The 18,194-nt window shown below is 33.9% G+C and overlaps 3 protein-coding genes across 3 annotated transcripts; 2 read left to right on the top strand and 1 right to left on the bottom strand.

Moving 5' to 3' along the window:
* Nucleotides 1–7,146: 7,146 nt before the first annotated feature.
* LOC111779792 (auxin-responsive protein IAA27) lies at nt 7,147–9,141 on the top strand. Its single transcript, XM_023659941.1, has 5 exons — nt 7,147–7,720; nt 7,794–8,023; nt 8,103–8,244; nt 8,331–8,392; nt 8,803–9,141. Exons 1-5 carry the CDS (start codon nt 7,269–7,271, stop codon nt 8,838–8,840), a joined length of 924 nt encoding a protein of 307 aa, XP_023515709.1. The 5' UTR covers nt 7,147–7,268; the 3' UTR covers nt 8,841–9,141.
* Nucleotides 9,142–9,289: 148 nt separating this feature from the next.
* Nucleotides 9,290–13,903, bottom strand: LOC111779791. The gene is made up of 5 exons (XM_023659940.1): nt 13,678–13,903; nt 11,514–13,233; nt 11,233–11,385; nt 10,270–10,987; nt 9,290–10,147 (listed from the first exon to the last, which is right to left on the bottom strand). The coding sequence occupies exons 2-5, from the start codon at nt 13,147–13,149 to the stop codon at nt 9,511–9,513; spliced, it is 3,144 nt and encodes a 1,047-aa protein (XP_023515708.1). The 5' UTR covers nt 13,150–13,233; nt 13,678–13,903; the 3' UTR covers nt 9,290–9,510.
* A 2,532-nt stretch (nt 13,904–16,435) lies between these two features.
* Nucleotides 16,436–17,594, top strand: LOC111780236 (protein SPEAR3-like). Its single transcript, XM_023660584.1, has 5 exons — nt 16,436–16,703; nt 16,778–16,861; nt 17,023–17,090; nt 17,195–17,282; nt 17,363–17,594. The coding sequence occupies exons 1-5, from the start codon at nt 16,482–16,484 to the stop codon at nt 17,456–17,458; spliced, it is 558 nt and encodes a 185-aa protein (XP_023516352.1). The 5' UTR covers nt 16,436–16,481; the 3' UTR covers nt 17,459–17,594.
* Nucleotides 17,595–18,194: the final 600 nt, after the last annotated feature.

Raw genomic sequence — 18,194 nt, 5'->3', positions numbered from 1 at the left:
AGATAGTTATTGTGAGATCTCACATTAGTTTGAGAGAAGAACGAAACATGAGTGTGGAACCCCTTCCTTAACAGACCTCACATGTATAATACCAAGTAAATCATTCCACGCGATATGATATTTTGTCGATGCTGTGTTTATATTCTAAATGTATTTATTTATTATCACTAAGATTAATATTTTAATTGAAGGTATGATAAATCATGGGAAAATCTTCTTATATATATGTATATGTCACACCTCACATGTGGTCTCTATTATTGGATTAATTAACTTAAAAAAAATGATTTCGAATTAACAAAACCCTTATCACCGACCAACATAATGGATCCATAAATTCATGGTTATTTTTGTCCGATACAAATAAAAAAAATAATTTTGAATCCGACACGAACGAAATTCGATGATATTTCTACCAGCACGCATGGTTCCAAAGTGTCCTAATTCATTTTAATTTACTTAAAAATGGAACCGAGGCGTTTTGAGGCGCCCGACATGTCGTTTTGTTGAGGCATGAAAAAACGTGTAAAATTTTGTTTGATGCTGTCGTAGTGAATCATCGGATTCCTGCCATCACATGCCCTAAAGAAAAAAAAAAATTAAAAAATTACTTAAAATTCTCCTTGAATTACTCCATTATTCTCCCTAGATTATGATCCCAAGATTGCATTTTTTTTTATACATTTATTAATTCCTTTTATAAATAATAATGAAAAATTGAAAAGCAAATTAAAGTGAGAGTTTTGGATCCGACATTTGTCTAAAACACAGCAAAATTGATCGAAAATAATCCAAACCCCACAAAATATGATGTTGTGTTCTTCAAACACCAAATTCACTTATTGCCTTTGCGTGCACGCTTTTATTTTATTTTATTTTATTTTTTGAAACTGGATTAAAAAAATCAATAATATTGCCCCAATATAAAATCATTTTTAAAATTAGTTTAATAAATATTTAATAGACTTGTATAATTTTATAATTTCCAAAAAAGGTCTTTTATTTCCCAATTCATAAGGCATCTACACCACAACCACCTTTTTCCAAGCTTTGTTCTTTTTCATCATAACATGACAATTAAAGTTCCAAATTTGTACCTTTGTTTATATAAATTGCCTAACTTCTAAGCCCATATCTACCCCCATTTTTGTACCCTAACCTTCCATTATATAGGTTTAGCTAATTGATTTACAAACGAATCGACGTGGGACCGATATTGTTATTATTGATTATTATTATTATTATTATAGTATTGTGTCGAGTGTGTACCGAGATTTGGTATAGGTCAAATTTTGAAGGGTTCAAAACTTTGAATATGGTCACCATATTTGTTAAATTCTAATGATATTGTTATATTTCCATTATATAATATAGTATTTCAAATTATAATTTCAATCCTTTGTGTGTTAAATTGAAATTTATATTATATAATGTACTATAAACTATAGAATATTACAAAATAATAATTATATATTTTTTAACATAAAACACGTCGACAGAATTAAATAATAATAATTTATATACAAAATAATATTTAGTGATATCTTCGACTAATTTTATTATTTATAAATATAAAAAGTTTTGAAGTAATGAAGAAACCTTTTTTTTTCATTAAAAAAAAAAGTTGAAAAACCATTAAATGAAGGTGGGTTAGAATGAGGTGGTAAAGTAGGTCAATATTGTTTTTACAGTTTTGGTCACGGTGAAAAAGGTACTTCATTTTTTCCTTTTTCTTTTTCTTTTTTAAAAGAAAATATTTATATTAATTATTTGATTTATTAATATAGATATTAAAAGGGTTTAACACAGACAACGGAATTATCTTAACCCGTATCTTACTTCTTAAACTATTCCTTAATCATTCTCCCTTTTTGTTAATTAATCATTAATATCGACAATAATTTATTCTCTCTCAGAACTCCATAGTCATCCTAATTAAAATATTATTTTGATCTTTATATTATATTTTATTTCATATATTTTTAACAAATTTAAAATTTAGTCATTCAAAATAAAATAAAATAAAAATACCTAATAATTACTTAGTAAAAAATAGAGGTATGGAATATGAGAGGAAAATATGGGTCACGTGGGGGCTCACGTGAGGGTTAACCAGCAGAACTTTATGGGTTTGGGTAAATCCAAAACATAAGAAGACGAGCAACCCCCACCCACCTATCAGATCCCCACACCTGTCCCCTAATTTTATTTTATTTTATTTTAATCCATTTTCCCATTATATTCCCTTGTTTACTTAAATTAAATGTTTTATTTCATTTTAATCAATTTTCGCCCTTTTTTATTCTCTTAAAAATATACATTCCAAGTGTAGTAATTCGAAAGTATGGTATAGGATTCTGGTTTTACACTTGTACCTAAATTATAAGAAGATATAAGAATAAAAAATAAAAAATAAAAACTGTCTCCATCCCTTTAAATTTGCAATTTTTTATTTTTAATCCTAATATTAAAAAAAAAAAAATCAACCATTTGAATTAATGTTAAATTATAAAACAAGATTAATTCTAAATGGAATGATATTTTAAAATAAAAAAAAATAATTATTATTTTAAAGGTCGATACTTTGATCTCAACTCTATGTTAAAAAGCGAGAGGTGGGTTTGTGGGCCCGGGTGCCACCACCGTCCAAGTCCATATGGGTGTAGAGACTTGCCGACTTTCTCTATTAGGCTCTCCTTGTCCCTCTCTACATTTAACTATAATTATATATTTTGTTCCTTTTTGAAAAATTATTATAAAAAAAAATAAATATTGATTGTGGGCTCCCCACGCGTGAAAAGGACCCAAAAGTTTTTGGACAGTACTACCCGCTAAAGTGGGAGTGGGCCCAATAAGAAGGCCCACTACTCTATGCCTTTTCCCCTCTTTTCCACTCCCAAAAAACCAATGGACGCCGACCCTCAACAACTTCAGCCCTCCTTTGTCATTTCTATATTTTTTTTAACCCCCCAATTTCCCACTAATTACTAATCTTTCTTTTTATTTTTTTTTAATTCAGTATTGTTCCTCGTTTTTTAAATACTATTTGTTTCTATTACCTCAGTATTGCGTCTTCCTCACGCCAGCAAAATACAAATTTTTAAAAATTTTAAATACCATGTATTTTAAAATTATAAATTTGCTTAAAACAAGCTGAATTGAGTGACTCAAATAGTCAAAGGGCTGTTTGGTAAATTCATAACATTAAAGATTATAAAAAGGTAGAAAGTTTAGGGTCTCTAATTAATCATTACCAATACATAACTTTATTAACATATAATTAATTTATAGAAAGATAAAAGAGGCATAGAAGGATTAAGTAAATATAAATCAATTGTTTCTTCTTTCTTTTTACATCTATATCTATATTATAAGTTTTTATAATAACAGAATTAATGTACTATAAACAAATCATTTTAATTTTTCATTGCGTTCTCTTTTTTTTTAATCTCATACAATAACTTTTAATTGTCTTTATTTTATTCATTAGACAACTATAAAAGTATATACAAGTATAATAATTATTGCATAAATATTTTTAAATGTAATATTAATAAATAGTTTAAATTGATTTGTTCGAATAAAATTGAATTTTTTATCTAAAGTTTTAGTATTAACTACAAGATTGAAGCATGAGATCAGAAAATTAAAATTAAAAGAATATTAATTAGGATTGATTAAAATGGAGGGTAGTAGTAGATGGTACCCATAATATGTCACAGCCATCATCATCTCTCTATTTATACATTAAATGACTTTAACACGTGATCGTTCATTTAAAAAGAAAAGGTGGTATTTTAGGATATATGATTTTTTTTTTTTTTTTTTTTTTTTTTTTTTTTTTTTTTTTTTTTTTTTTTTTNNNNTTTTTTTTTTTTTTTTTTTTTGTTCCTTTAAAGTATTTAAGACTTAAAAGTCTATTTATTATTATTATTATTATTATTTTTTTGTGATTCCTTTTCTAGACACCAACTTTATTTATTTATTTATTAAAATTAAAATTGTATTTTAATTTTTTTGAAAATCATAGGGAGCATTCTCGTTGACCATGAACTTATGGGCCTAGAATGCCGAAAAGCCCACAAGAGTTTCCTTCGTGGGCCCAAGTACAAATAAATCACAATCCTAAGCGTGTTCCATATTTATTGTCTCAACGAAGAGAATATATAAATCATACCCTTATTGCTTTATAAAAAATTATCTCATTATTGAACTAAACAAATAAATAATAATAATAATAATAATAATAAAAATGGTTGTATTAAAAGAAAATATATTTAGGGTAAAGTGTAATAATTAGTATTTATTTATAGGTGTGGATGTACAAAATTGGTGAGGGCTAATAAAATGGAATAATTTGTTTGGGAGGGAAAGGTCGCATCAGGTTGTCAGATGTCGCACTCACAAAACCAAACTTTACAAGTCTTTCTTTTAAATGATTCCCATTTTTTTTTATTATTATTAAAAAAAAAAACATGTTTATTACGAGTTTGTTTCATTGTACTATATTTAAAATTAATTATGGATAATACCTTTTTTTTTAATAAATTTAAATAAAATTGATTTTTATTTATTGCCCAATATGGCCAACAAACACAGTTTTAATTGCTTGCATTGAAACGGTGTGTTTTTTTTAATGGTAAATATAATATTTTCCCCAATCATTTTATAATCATAAATATTTGTGTTATCCCATTGCCAATTGCCATGGGACCCACTATTCTCTCTCCCATATAAAAATTAAAATTAGAGCTCTCCTCGTTGTCAATGTTGTCTGCATTATCCGAGTGTATATCTATTAGATTCACGATTTTAAAATGAGTATATTAAGGAGAAATTTTCGCACGGTTGTAAAAAATATTTTGTTTTCCTTTCCAATAATCAAATATAGTTGAATTAACTCAATTTTGATATTATCAAAATATAAAAAAAAATTACCAATTAAAAAATATATAGTTATTATCTATATACCTTTTATCTCGATTAATTTGAGCCTCGAAGAATTTTGTTCGAGTGACTTCTTAAAAAACATTCTAATTAGCGTGTGGTTGAGAAAAAAAAACATATTAGAAAAGATTAGTATCAAGCGTTTGAGAAATATAAAGCAACATGGTCAAATCATAGAGTAGACGAGACAGACGAGACCCTAATAATTGATAAGCTCAAATAATGGTCCCACTCAACACTTTGATACGATGTAATTGCCAAGTACTCCCATATTGCTATGCCAAATCAGTCACAAACACACATTATTCTAACTTTTATATATGTATAGCATAAGATTAGTATATAAACATTAAAATGTAACAAAATTGGATGATACAATAAGAAGAGAACACAAGACATGTGATTATGAAGCATCTTTGGTTGGAGTGGGGGGGTAATTAAGTAATTAAAGTCATCATATTATGAATTAAGAAGTAATTAAATTAAAGTTGAGGGTTTTTGGGTTTTATAACAAGTGGAGAAGTGCGATTCATGTTGTGTGCTATGCCTCTGAAATTGACACCCACTCTTATATCATTTCACTGTTTAAACTATATCTATCCATCCATCCATCTTAAGCTGGGTGGGTGGTTGTGGCCATCCAGCTCAGACACTGCTCCATGACACGACACTATCACTTCTACTTATACTGCCTTCCTGGCCCCACTTCTTGACACGTTGGCCCCACCCCATTCCTTTCTGGGTCCTCCCTCCTTTCCTTTATTTATTTTTTTTTTCTCTCCAAATTAATTAAAAAAAAAAAATGATGTTATTTTGGGTGGGGTGGTAAGGAGGATATAACGGGGATGGTGGTGGTTTAGACTTCACAACATAACGCCGTTTTGTCCCCCACCAACCCATCCTTTTCCGGTTACTTCCCTTTCCACCACCTTTTTTTTTTTTCCTTTCAAGATTCTAATATTAAAAAAAAAGTGGTTTAAGTGTAGTAATTGGAGGAAGAATCTGGTTCTGTTGGTGCTCGAAACCATTTAGTTTCTCACTATTACAATATCTCTAGAGTCAATAATTTTACATGAGAAACTACTCAACTCAATCACTTGATGCCGCTTAAAACTCTAAACCCTAAACCCTAAATCTTAAATCCTGAATCACTCTAAACCCTAAACTCTAAATTCTAAATCTTAAACTCTGAACCGCTCTAAACCCTAAACCCTGAACCGCTCTAAACCCTAAACCCTGAACCGCTCTAAACCCTAAATCTTAAACCTTGAACGGTTCTAAACCCTAAACCCTAAATCTTAAACCCTGAACCGTTATAAATCCTAAACCTAAACTCTAAATCTTAAACCCTGAACCGCTCTAAACCCTAAATCTTAAATCTTGAACGGTTCTAAACCCTAAACCCTAAATCTTAAATCCTGAACCGCTCTAAACCCTAAACCCTAAATCTTAAACCCTAAACTGCTCTAATTCTTAAACCCTAAACCATAAACCCTAAATCTTAAACTCTGAACCGCTCTAAACCTTAAACCCCCAAATCTTAAACTTTGAACCGTTCTAAACCTTAAACCCTAAATCTTAAACTCTGAACCGCTCTAAACCTTAAATCCTAAATCTTAAACCCTAAACCGCTCTAAACTCTAAACTCTAAACGAGTAGCGTGTTAATGTGAGCAGCTTTCTCAACATTCCCTCACTTTCCACTATATATATATATATATATATATATATATATATATATATATATATAAATTTGATCTGTTGCAGACAACAAAGCGGCCAAAACAATTGTGTGATGGGGCTTGAAAATCTGGCGAGTTCTTACACAATCTGCCCCGTGTTATCCTTTTCCGCATTCCTTCCCCTGTTACGCTGCTTTCAATTTGCACTGTTTTAATGCTGTCCCTCGGCGCAGGTTAGCGTTTTTTCTTTGTTTTCCAGTTTCATGGGGTTTGGGGTAATAAAGAGAAGAACAATAAAGGCACAACCCCATAGCTCTCACAGAAGGAATTTTCTTTTTTTATTAAAGAAAAAAGGGCAATTTGGGAAAGGTGGACCGAGACTTTCTGTGACTTGTCGGGGTGGTTCCCCACAAAAAGCTACATCCTATTATAAATAATTTAAATATAAAATCCTTTTTTTTTTTTTTTTTATTTCTCTCTCTTTTAGGATGCCTTTCCTGCTGCTCTCTCTGTTTCTTTCTTTATTTATTTACCCTTCTTTCTCCCTCTTCTTTTCCCTTCATTTCTCTTCCATTTCCATTCAATCTCTGCTCTGTGTTCATGTTTTTTGTATATTCATCTTGACTTTCATCTCTTTCTCATGTCTACACCCTTAGAACATGATTACATAGGCTTAACAGAGTCTATTCCTTCCCTGGAAGCCACCTCTCAAACCTCCTCTGATGGACCCAACTCTGCTGGCTTGAACCTTAAGGCCACTGAACTCAGGTTAGGCCTTCCTGGCTCTGAGTCACCGGAGAGGCACGATGGGCTTGACGACAACAATGGGTACCCCCACAAAACCTCCATTTCCGGGGCTAAGAGGGGCTTCTCTGTTGCCATTGACAGAGCTTCTGCTAAGTGGGTTCTGCCCACCTCTGCCGGATCTGAACCCGATGCCACCAAAAGTGGCGCCCTGTTCTCTCCCAGAGGTGTTAATGAAAATAAGACTCAACCCCCTGTTTCGGCTGTCTCCGGTGTTAAAGATGGTATTTCTCCCTCGGCCAAGCCACTGCATGAGGAAAAGCCTCAGCTCTCTGCCCCTGCTGCCAAGTATGTCTTCTTCCATTTCTGATTTTGCCTTCTTACTAGAAAAATCTCAAGTCCTTTATCACGTCTGGTACAGGGCACAAGTTGTAGGATGGCCACCAATTCGTTCGTTCCGTAAGAATTCCATGGCAACACAGCCTCCTAAAACTACAGAGGATGCAGAGGGTAAGTCGGGATCCGGCTGCCTTTATGTGAAGGTAAGTATGGATGGCGCACCATACCTCAGGAAAGTTGATCTGAAAACCTATGGAAGCTATGTGGACCTCTCATCAGCCCTCGAGAAAATGTTCAGCAGCTTCACAATTGGTATGCTCTTTGAAGCTTCTACTCCTGCAGATCTTCAGTGTTTAAATTTGGCTTTCAAGCAAGGTTTTTGTTATGTCAGGTCATTGTGGCTCAAATGGATTCCCAAACCGGGATGCATTAAATGAGAGCCGATTGATGGATCTGCTCCATGGCTCTGAATATGTACTCACCTATGAAGATAAGGATGGTGATTGGATGCTGGTTGGTGATGTTCCATGGGAGTAAGTTCATTATTCATTCAACAAAATCTCGTTTCAATCTCTAAATGACTGCTTTCATTAGTAATCATCTTGTTGTTACATAATAGGATGTTCACTGAATCTTGCACAAGGATGAGGATCATGAAGAGTTCAGAGGCAATTGGGTTAGGTATGCTCTGCTATGGACTTTACTAAATTTATCAGACAAGTTTAGTGGGATTTCACCTCCATGATTATAAGCATTTGAGAATCTTAGCCTTTGTTTAGTGCTCTCTTAGTTACCATCATTATCTGTCCACTTCAAAACCCTTTTCTTTTGATCAACATTACTTAGCATCTCTCATTTTCATAAAGAAAAAGATCTAACAAATAAAGACCCATTAGTTTAAATTCCATTATGATCGGATCTTTCTTCAAGGTTCATCATAATCGGATGCTTAGGTCATTTCCCATTACAAGGATGCTAATTCCTGATATGGATTGAGCAATGTCTTATAAAGATAGAATCAGAAAAAATTCCTTTCTAGTGTGACCCATTAGTAAAAGCTCACCCTTTTCTCTCTTTTCGTTTCCTTGCAGCTCCAAGGGCCATGGAGAAGTGCAGAAATCGTAACTAGCAAACACTTCTGCCATATCGATGCATCAATCATGCACGTTAGAGCAAATGATGTTTGAAGATAACGTATAATCTGCCTACTGAAAGCTTAGATCGATCGAGAGAATCTTTACGAGTATTGTTCCTTGTTCTTCTTTGTGCATGAGTTCTAAATATTGGAGAGTTGATGTATCAAGATAACTTGTTTGTTGGCAAAGACGATTTTCTATAGGACGATTCACAGTTTCTTAGTTTGTGATTCTACTTTGGTTGTTGTGGCTACACTTCTCTTTCTATTGTAAATGGTTTGTTTGCTGTGCCAATTCTCACCCTTCCAAAAGAGACTCAGATTATACTGATACCTTTTACATTCGTCCATTTCGTTTATAAGTACTTAGAAAGTAACTATAAATGAGTATTCAAACAATTCAGATGATGTGAAATAAATGAATATGATAACCAAGCAGAGACTGATATGAATGAAGCTTTTATAAGATCAAAATGATGCTACCAAGCAGCGTTTCAGGAAAACTCAACTCTTTGCTACAAAAAAAAACAAGAGAGGAAAATGAATATTCCAGTTTCTTTCCACACAAAAAGTTTTACCTTGGCTTCACATTCTTCTCTACTGCTACCATGTTTTCATGTCTACCTTTGCCTCAATGCCCGGTAGGTATTCTGTTTTTCTCGGTTCATGGTTCGGATTTCTCGCTCGAATTTGTGACTGTCTCGCCAATGGTGAAACGAATGAATCTACGAACTTTTATGTTCTCACCAAGAGAGGCAACAGTTTGCTTTACCAAGTCCTTGACCAAAATACTGTCATCCTTAATGAAAGGTTGTTCTAAAAGCACAAGTTCTCCCAGCCTCTTGGAAATCCGCCCGTCAACTATTTTCTCCCTTATGTTCTCTGGTTTTTTCTGAAGGTCCTCCCTCTGCAACTCAAGTTCTCTTTCTTTTTTGACAATGCTTTCTGGAATGTCCTCTATTGACACATACTGCACTTCTGGACATGCCACAACCTGCATTGCGAGGTCGTCGACTAACTCTTTGAATCTTTCGTTTCTCCCCACGAAGTCGGTTTCACAGTTCACTTCAATTAGAACACCAATACGGGAGTCATGAATGTAGGATCCAATTCTTCCTTCAGCTGCTAGACGGCTAGATTTCTTATCTGCGCTCGAGAGGCCTTTCTTTCTTAGATACTCTTGTGCCTTCTCTAGATCCCCACCAGTTTCAGACAGGGCTTTCTTACAGTCCATCATTCCCGCTCCGGTCTCTTCTCGGAGTTTCTTAACAAGCGCTGCAGGAACGGCGACAGCTGCAGCCCTACAATGCAGCCATTGACTTTAGTATCAGTTGAAAGAGAACATGTCTTAGCTTTCATTACAAGAGTGGAATGTAAACAGAAAAGCTCATTGAAAACGATACATTAAGAGAAGGCCGCTTACTTGGGAACAGCTTCCTTCCCTTCCTCTACACTGGGCTGCTCCTCTTTGACTGCTGGAGTTGCAGCAGGTTTAGCTGCTGTCTGTGCGGCTACCTCAGCAGCAAAATCTTGGCTTTTCTTCTCCAAGCCTTCTCCAAGATTGTATCTCACAAATCTGTTGACCTTCATGTTTTCTCCAATGGTTGCAATAGTTTGTTTCACCCAGTCCTTCACCACCACCTTATCATTCTTGATATATGGTTGTTCAAGCAATGCCAACTCTTCAAGCCTCTTCACTATCCGTCCTTCAACAATTCTTGACCTGATCTGCTCGGGTTTCGATAAAAGATCTTCCTTCTGCATCTCGGCCTCTCTTTCTTTGTTCACTATCTCTTCTGGAACATCTTCAGTAACCACATATTGTACTTGAGGGCATGCAGCAACTTGCATTGCTAAATCATCAACCAACTCTTTGAAGATATCTCCTCTCGAGACGAAATCTGTTTCACAGTTCACTTCTATTAGAACTCCGATCCTACCGTCATGAATGTAAGAACCTATTCTTCCTTCAGCTGTGGCTCTACTAGCTTTCTTTTCTGCACTTGCTAACCCTTTCTTTCTGAGGAACTCCTGAGCTTTAGCAATGTCGCCTCCACTCTCTGCCAGAGCTTTTTTGCAATCCATCATTCCTGCACCAGTTTCGTCACGAAGCTGCTTTACCAAACCCGGTGATATCACAGCTGCAACACAACAGACACCCAAAGAATTAAATAAAGCTGGTTGCAGGTGGCCAACATCAATCAAGTAAAGCCAACATGGGAGATCAAGTGAAAGCATTCAATTGCTCTACCAGTTATTCTTAGATTGAAAATCATACCGGGTGATATCCCTTATTTTAGTGACACTTTATGACTACTTATAAAAGTTTTGAGCATCAAATAGCTACCAAATATCTTGAACCATCCTAAATGAAGCATAAAATAACCTTTTGGTGCAACTTCTTCTGGAGGATCAGCATTGTTCTCAGGATCGGTTCCTATCTTTTCTTCTATAACTGGTGTAGATGAAAGGACTTCAGGGCTTTCAGAAGGTGCTTGAATGTCGACTTGATCCTCAACAACTTCTTCACGAGCTTGATCTACAGAAGATTGGATTTGATCAACAGTTAGCCATATACATATGACCCTATTCCTTATTCTATGAATTATTGCAAATACAGATTATCATTTCCAAAATTGCCTCAACCTCATGTTTCTAGAATTATACCTAAGTTCGTGATGCTACCATTCAAATCCGTTTCTGGCTTATCCCCTTCCTTTTCGGATGGAGAAGCAGAAATAATTTCATTTTCCAAATCTTTTTGGCTTTGCTCACTTTCTTTCTCCACACTGTCTTCACTAGCCACAAGTTCTTCACTAACTGGACTTTCTGAAGACACTATTTTTTCGGCTTCATCATCAGGGGCGACTACTTTCCCATCAAACTCAGGTCCGTCTATAGGTTGAGCAGCCTCAACCACCTGGACCTCTTCAGATTGCTCATCTTCTGAGGGCTTTACGTCTTCTAATGTAGATAATATACTCTCTGAGCCATCTAGAGTCGCAGCATATGAATCAGCTGAACTTGCAGGTTCATCATCTTTAACAGAAGGCAGACTTTCCTCCTCCTTGTCATCACTTAGTACCTCATCTATCACTTTGGTGGAATCATCAGCTCGGGTTTGATCTGCATCAACCATCCCTTCTACAATGTCTGCAACCTTCTGTACCACAGATTTTTTAGCTTCTTCCTCTACATTTTCCCTCTCATCTAAAAATGTAGCAATATCTTTGTTCTTACGAAATGCTAACAAGAAGGGGTTTGTTGCAGCATAAACTTTCCCTTGATTGAGCTGAGCGTCTAACGTTTCATTATCTTCCTCTTTTTTCATAGTCAAAGTTACCTGTCCTCTTGCAATCCGCAACACCCTAACATCGACCTCTTGGCCAATTTCTAAAGTAGAGTTTCCCATAAGATTCCCAAATCCTTCGGAGGCTTCCTCGGAAACGGGGAGGAATCCTTCCTCTCCCTCGGGAAGGGATACGAAAGCACCGGACCTGGTAATGTTTTTCACTGTACCCTGTAAATCTTGCCCCTTGACAAACTTTGAGCTTTTCTTCACCTCATTTCTCCTTGGTCCTCTTGGTTTTGGAGTGTCCCTTCTGGCAGACCCAGGTTTATCATTGCTAGCAGGAGACTCTCTCCTTTCATCATTTTCACGCATCGAGAGCGATATTCGTCCAGTCTCAGCATTTGCTTCAATCAATCTTACATTCACCTCTTGCCCAACTGAAACAACACTTGCAACATCCTTAACAAAGCTATCACTCAACCTTGATACATGTACTAAGCCATCAGTAAATGCTCCAAAATCAACAAAGGCACCAAATGGTTGAATTGATCTTACTTTCCCAGTAAAAGTTGCACCAGGAATAAGTTCCTCATTATTTACAGCCGGCATCTCACTCTTCCTCACAGGTCTCAAACGTTTTGACTGTGTAGGAGCAGCATCTGATTTCACAGGGCTTTTCTCATTTGTTGTGATTTCACCAGATGTAAGTTCTGAGCTTTGACTTGATTCTTCACCAGAAACCAATGAATCTGACTCCTCCACTGCCACTTCAGTTCCTGAAGCACATAATCTTGGGATTCCACGGCAATGATTACAAAATAAATTTTTACTGCAATTTGGAAACAGCCTAACAGAAGTGGATAAGGGTAAAAGAAATCTTTGGTTATGAAGTGTATCTCTAGTGGGGTTTCTAGAAAAGGTGAATCTTGTTGAACCATGGCTCTTCCCCGTCTGGTTGGCTATAAGAACAACTGAAACATTGGTGATAGAAGACGGAGTTATTACCGACATCGTGTTATGTCAAGAAAGCTAACGTATCAAGTGTAGGGAGAAGGGCCCCTTTTCCCGTAGTTAGTTCTTCATCATTGTTTTCCCCTGCAATCATCATTGACAGCATCACAATTTACACAACAACAATTCTCCATGATCAAATTTCAGAGAGGCACATTAACACATATAAATACTCAACATCTAAGCTAAATCAAGAATTCATTTAATAAGAGAATGGCTTGGCAGAGGTTAAGATTAAGAATGATTAAAGCTCGCCAAAGTTAGGCTAACATAATTATCCATGTGATTGAGCAGCAGGAGTAATTAGAGTTGAGAATTGGAAATAATTCGTAGCAGATAAATACCAAAGAAGTGGACATTCCCAACAGGAACTTCCATAAGCATTAGAACTCAATTTCCTAAGACGAACTCAAAAACAGAAAGAACAGGAATATGCATACAAATTTAAATGATAATTTGTAGGAATGAGAAATCAAGGAAGGCAGAGAAAAGCAGTGAGGCATTTGAGAAGAGGGCAGAATTGAGTACCTGAGAAAGAGTAATAGAAAACAAAATTTGTGGGTTTGGAATGTTGGAAATGGGGAGAAAGTAAAAGAAAATAGTGAGTGATAAGAAGCTATTCCATGAATATGATGGTGAGGGTAATGAACGGTGCTGCTTTAAATCCTTATCTGGTACCGATTGTTCTCTGCCTCCTACATGAACGCTCTGTTGATGGACCATCTTCACTTCTCTCAGTCTGTCCATGGCGGTCTGGATTGCAAGATTGGGTCATTCGTGTATTGAATTTCAACCCACTCTTCAAGCCCGTTTCCATTCTTCTGTTCATTGGATCACCCAAATGAAGCAACTCGATAAGAGACCAATTCACTTAAATTACAAATTTACCCTTTTCAAATTACAAACTTAGTCTACACATTTTTTTTCTTCATATTTTATAAACCATTATATAATTGATTACGTCAATAAATTTAATTAATGGTTTAATACGATATTAGAGTTCAAATCTGCTTTCCATTTTATATTCGTAAATCACGTGTTGAGCTATGCGCTAATATTCAAATTTACATAACCGAGAAAAAATATTTTAAATTTTGAAAAAGTTGCAACTAACCAAGCGAAGAATATAATAGTATTATCTTAAATATATTATATGGAATAAAGGTGAAAAATACCACAATTAAAATTAAATATTGATGATTGGATAAATGAAAAAGTAATTAATTTGGGTATTATGTACTAATTATGAACCACATGAAAAGGCAAAATAAAATGATTGCGAAATAAATAAGGTGTGGACAACAAAAAAAAAGCATAATTAATCATAAAATACATAATTAGGCGATTAACCATTAATTAAAATGTGACATGACCCACATTTACAAAATTCAATATTATAGTTAAAGTATTGATATAATTAAAATTTTTAATTAATTGATAATTTAATATGATATCATAATAGAATGTTCCGTTCTCTTCACCGATGTCCCTCCAATTCCTTCCGTGTTTCCCTTTATCTCTTATTTACTTCATCAATAATTTCGATTAAATAAATTGTATGATTTTATTTTTCAGTGATTTAAATCTTTTTTTAATTTCATATTTGTTACGCTAAAAAAAATAATAATAAGAGATCGTTTAGAGGATTAGGTAGAGAATTAAGCTCAGTAAGTAAGTCAGTCACATGCTCCTCTTTTCAAAGCCCCAAATCTTTTTACTTTCCAACGCACAAATACATACATACATATATATATATATATATATATATATATATATATATATATATATATATATATATATANTATGTATGGTAGACAAATTTAATGTTATAAGGCAACATCGTATGACGAGAAATTAATATATGTCACAATGAACCAATCATTTTTTAAAAAAATAATTATTCTATGTCTGTTTAATATTGTTTTTATAATAAATTATTATAAATAAAAAATTGATAATGAAGGAGGACAATCCCTCGGGGGCTACAAAATCAGATTTGTAGGATCTTTGTCATCTAATACACCATTTGGCATTAGGGTTCCCTAATCATTAACAACACGCACCCCTTACAGCTGGATTATCTTTTTCTCCCATTAATTTACGTTATAAATTTAACATTATTATTATTATTATTATTATTATTATTATCATTATTCACAAACGGAATATGAAAATAAAACGTGAAAACTTAGGACCCAGATTTTTATTTTTTCTGCCCCATACAATTCAAAAACGTCCCATCATTTTTTGTCCTTACGTTGAGATATAATATTAAAAAAATATATTAGTTATGGAATATATCTTAGATGTTATATTTTAATATTTTTATTTTATGATTTGATTTATAGTGTATTTTATTTTATTCTTAATATTTAATTAATTTATATTTTTCTTATTGGTTGGTATTGGGATTTCCATTCTATTTCTCATTCTCAATCGATTATAATATTAAAATAAATCAGAAGAGTTGTGAAGTAAACATTTACTTAGGTAAGCATCTAAGGGTAAGGGTAGGAGGATTAATTATAAATTATAAATTTTCAAACTTGTTATGATAATTATTTGACAAGTTATAATAAATAATGAAGATTGAGTGTCTCAACATTTAAATATTTTATATCTAAAATAATTATTCATTAATTAAATAACTGAATGTTGACTAAAATAAATAAATAAGTGAAAAGTAAGAAAAGTTTTGTACTCTATTTTAACTTTACTAATCCAGCTTAAAGTTTCAATTTTTAAATCATGCAGTTAATGACCAAAACAATTTTATTTCATTAAAAAATAAATAAAAAATTGAATGAACACATTAAGATATTAAGTTTCAATTCTTAAATAAATATTTTTGAAAATAAAGAAATAGTATAAGGGAATATATATGTTTTTGGTAGGATGACGTGGCAGATGGGAAAAATAAGAGCATACATTAACATAAAATTAAATAAATTAGAGGGAAATTAAATAAATTAGGAAAATCTAAGACGATCGCTTTCAAGTTGTAGTCAAGAAAGTCGGGAAAATGCGTATTAAAATGGAAAATAAAATAAACTAAAATAAAATAATTAATTAATTAAGAAAAAGAAAGAAAAGAGATGAAGTTTGCAAAGGAATATATAATATTAAAAGTTAAAATTATATTATTAATGCACTCAAAATCTTAACGCAATCTCATCCAGCTATGCATCATTCGTTTTTATTTATTTATTTATTTATTATTGTTTTCAAAAACTGGCTTAAAGGATTCCAGTTTTCAGATCCCTGGCCCTCTTGATTCCTCACCCAATCCTCTTCTTCTTCTTCTTCTTCTTCGGTTCAAGAAGTTGTTGTTAATGGGGAGTGGTTATTATGGGGAGCCGAGTTTGGGGAACGAACGAGGGACTGGATCGTCATCGTCTTCATCGTCTTCGTCGAGACGAGGGAAGAAGGGTGGCTCTGATAAGCAGCCAAGGCAGCCCCAGAGAGGACTTGGAGTTGCTCAGCTTGAGAAGATCAGATTGCATGGCGAAATTGCTTCGGCTGCTTTTCATCCCACTTCTTACGCTTTCAATAACGTAACTCTCTTAAAAAGTTGTTTTTCAATTCATCAGTTGAGCTCTATTTAAGTTGACTTTAATTGTTATTTCAGGAATCTGAGTTGACGAACGTCCATAGATATTCACCGGTGTCGACTTCTTCCTCGCCGTCTTATGGCTTCCCCTCAAATGTTATGGTAAGTAACTTAACTATGGGGGTTAGTTGATTATCTTATAGGTTTAAGAACCCTAGAGCAAGATCCCAAACTATTTACCAATTTTTTCATTTTCCCTCCAAAAATTATGGAGAAATTACATTAAAATGTAATAAAAATGGGATCTTTAACTGTTAATGCAGATGGGGTTTGGAGAAAGTGAAGGAAGGAGGGTGAGAGATGGTGATTCTCAGCATAGCACAGCAGCAAGGTCATTATATACACTTAATTAAACAACATTTTAATTTAATTACAAAAGTTTAAGGTATGAACAAATTTGAAATAATGTGAGAAGATTTGATTGGTGGGGAACAGATGGGATCCAAGTAATGGTGGCATCTTAGAAGCCCAACATTTTGCACACCCAAACATGACATCTCATCTTCAAGACCCACAAGCAGAGGTACTGTGAGCTCCATATTATGGTCTGCCTTTCCTTTATGTTGTTGTGATTTGGAGTATGATAGTGATGATTATGTGCAGTGGGCAGCACAGAGCAGAAGGCAAGAAATGGGTGAAAATTGTGAAGCATGTGAGAGCCAAGAACTGGACTTGGAACTTAGACTCTCAATAATCTAAACCCCTTCAGAGCATTTTCCCTGTTTCCTTTTATATCTCTCATGAGATTATTGTTATTGTTGTATGTATGTTTGTGCATAGACTAAAGTTTTCATACACATTATATTTCTAACAAGCATCAGATCATTTGAGGTTATATTGATATATACATGATGTTTGTTGAATGCCCATGAATCTTTTTGTTACATTCTCGGAACTATGAATCGAATTATACAACATACTAAGATATACGCGTCCACGTAACGAGCCAGCAACCTTGAGTTGGTTCTATACATCTCTGGGTAATTTTCTATTGTTTCATACTATATCTAAACTTCGTAGAATTTTGAATCCTCGACCAATCTATACTCATTCAACCAAGTCATCTCAAACTAACTCGACTGACATAAAACATGCATTTTCAATTACGAAATTAGATGAGGTTGGAATCGAATGGAAGAAAAATAATAGGTGAGATGTCAACCTAAAGAAATAAAGATCGAGAAGAACAGACACACATCTTCTATCATGCAGATCTTTGAGGTTTGAGGAAGAAAAGTAGGCCTTCTCCTTCTCCTTCAATTAGGGTATCGCCTTTATATAGAGGACAGACTTTCCAACCTTCACAAAACAACTCACCTTCTTCAAACACATTACTTTAATACAATTATGCCCAACTAACAGATTCCATAAATCATCTGTGACCTAAGGATTTTTTTATGCTCTATTGTCCCAAAATTTGATTTTTTTTTTATAA

This window comes from Cucurbita pepo, chromosome LG18, assembly GCF_002806865.2.
Source record: "Cucurbita pepo subsp. pepo cultivar mu-cu-16 chromosome LG18, ASM280686v2, whole genome shotgun sequence".
Classification (NCBI taxonomy): domain Eukaryota; kingdom Viridiplantae; phylum Streptophyta; class Magnoliopsida; order Cucurbitales; family Cucurbitaceae; genus Cucurbita; species Cucurbita pepo.
This window is presented reverse-complemented; position numbering and strand designations above follow the sequence as displayed.

Bases quoted from the DNA above. Each gene is read 5' to 3' on its own strand.
- LOC111779792 (XM_023659941.1), top strand. From the start codon at position 7,269: ATGTCTACACCCTTAGAACATGATTACATAGGCTTAACAGAGTCTATT. The intron at 8,024-8,102 runs GTATGCTCTTTG...TTGTTATGTCAG, and splicing joins GTTCAGCAGCTTCACAATTG to GTCATTGTGGCTCAAATGGA. The intron at 8,393-8,802 runs GTATGCTCTGCT...GTTTCCTTGCAG, and splicing joins TTCAGAGGCAATTGGGTTAG to CTCCAAGGGCCATGGAGAAG.
- LOC111779791 (XM_023659940.1), bottom strand. From the start codon at position 13,149: ATGTCGGTAATAACTCCGTCTTCTATCACCAATGTTTCAGTTGTTCTT. The intron at 11,386-11,513 runs GTATAATTCTAG...AATCTTCTGTAG, and splicing joins TGGTAGCATCACGAACTTAG to ATCAAGCTCGTGAAGAAGTT. The intron at 10,148-10,269 runs GTAAGCGGCCTT...GCTGCATTGTAG, and splicing joins GGGAAGGAAGCTGTTCCCAA to GGCTGCAGCTGTCGCCGTTC.
- LOC111780236 (XM_023660584.1), top strand. From the start codon at position 16,482: ATGGGGAGTGGTTATTATGGGGAGCCGAGTTTGGGGAACGAACGAGGG. The intron at 16,704-16,777 runs GTAACTCTCTTA...TTGTTATTTCAG, and splicing joins CTTCTTACGCTTTCAATAAC to GAATCTGAGTTGACGAACGT. The intron at 17,283-17,362 runs GTACTGTGAGCT...GATTATGTGCAG, and splicing joins TTCAAGACCCACAAGCAGAG to TGGGCAGCACAGAGCAGAAG.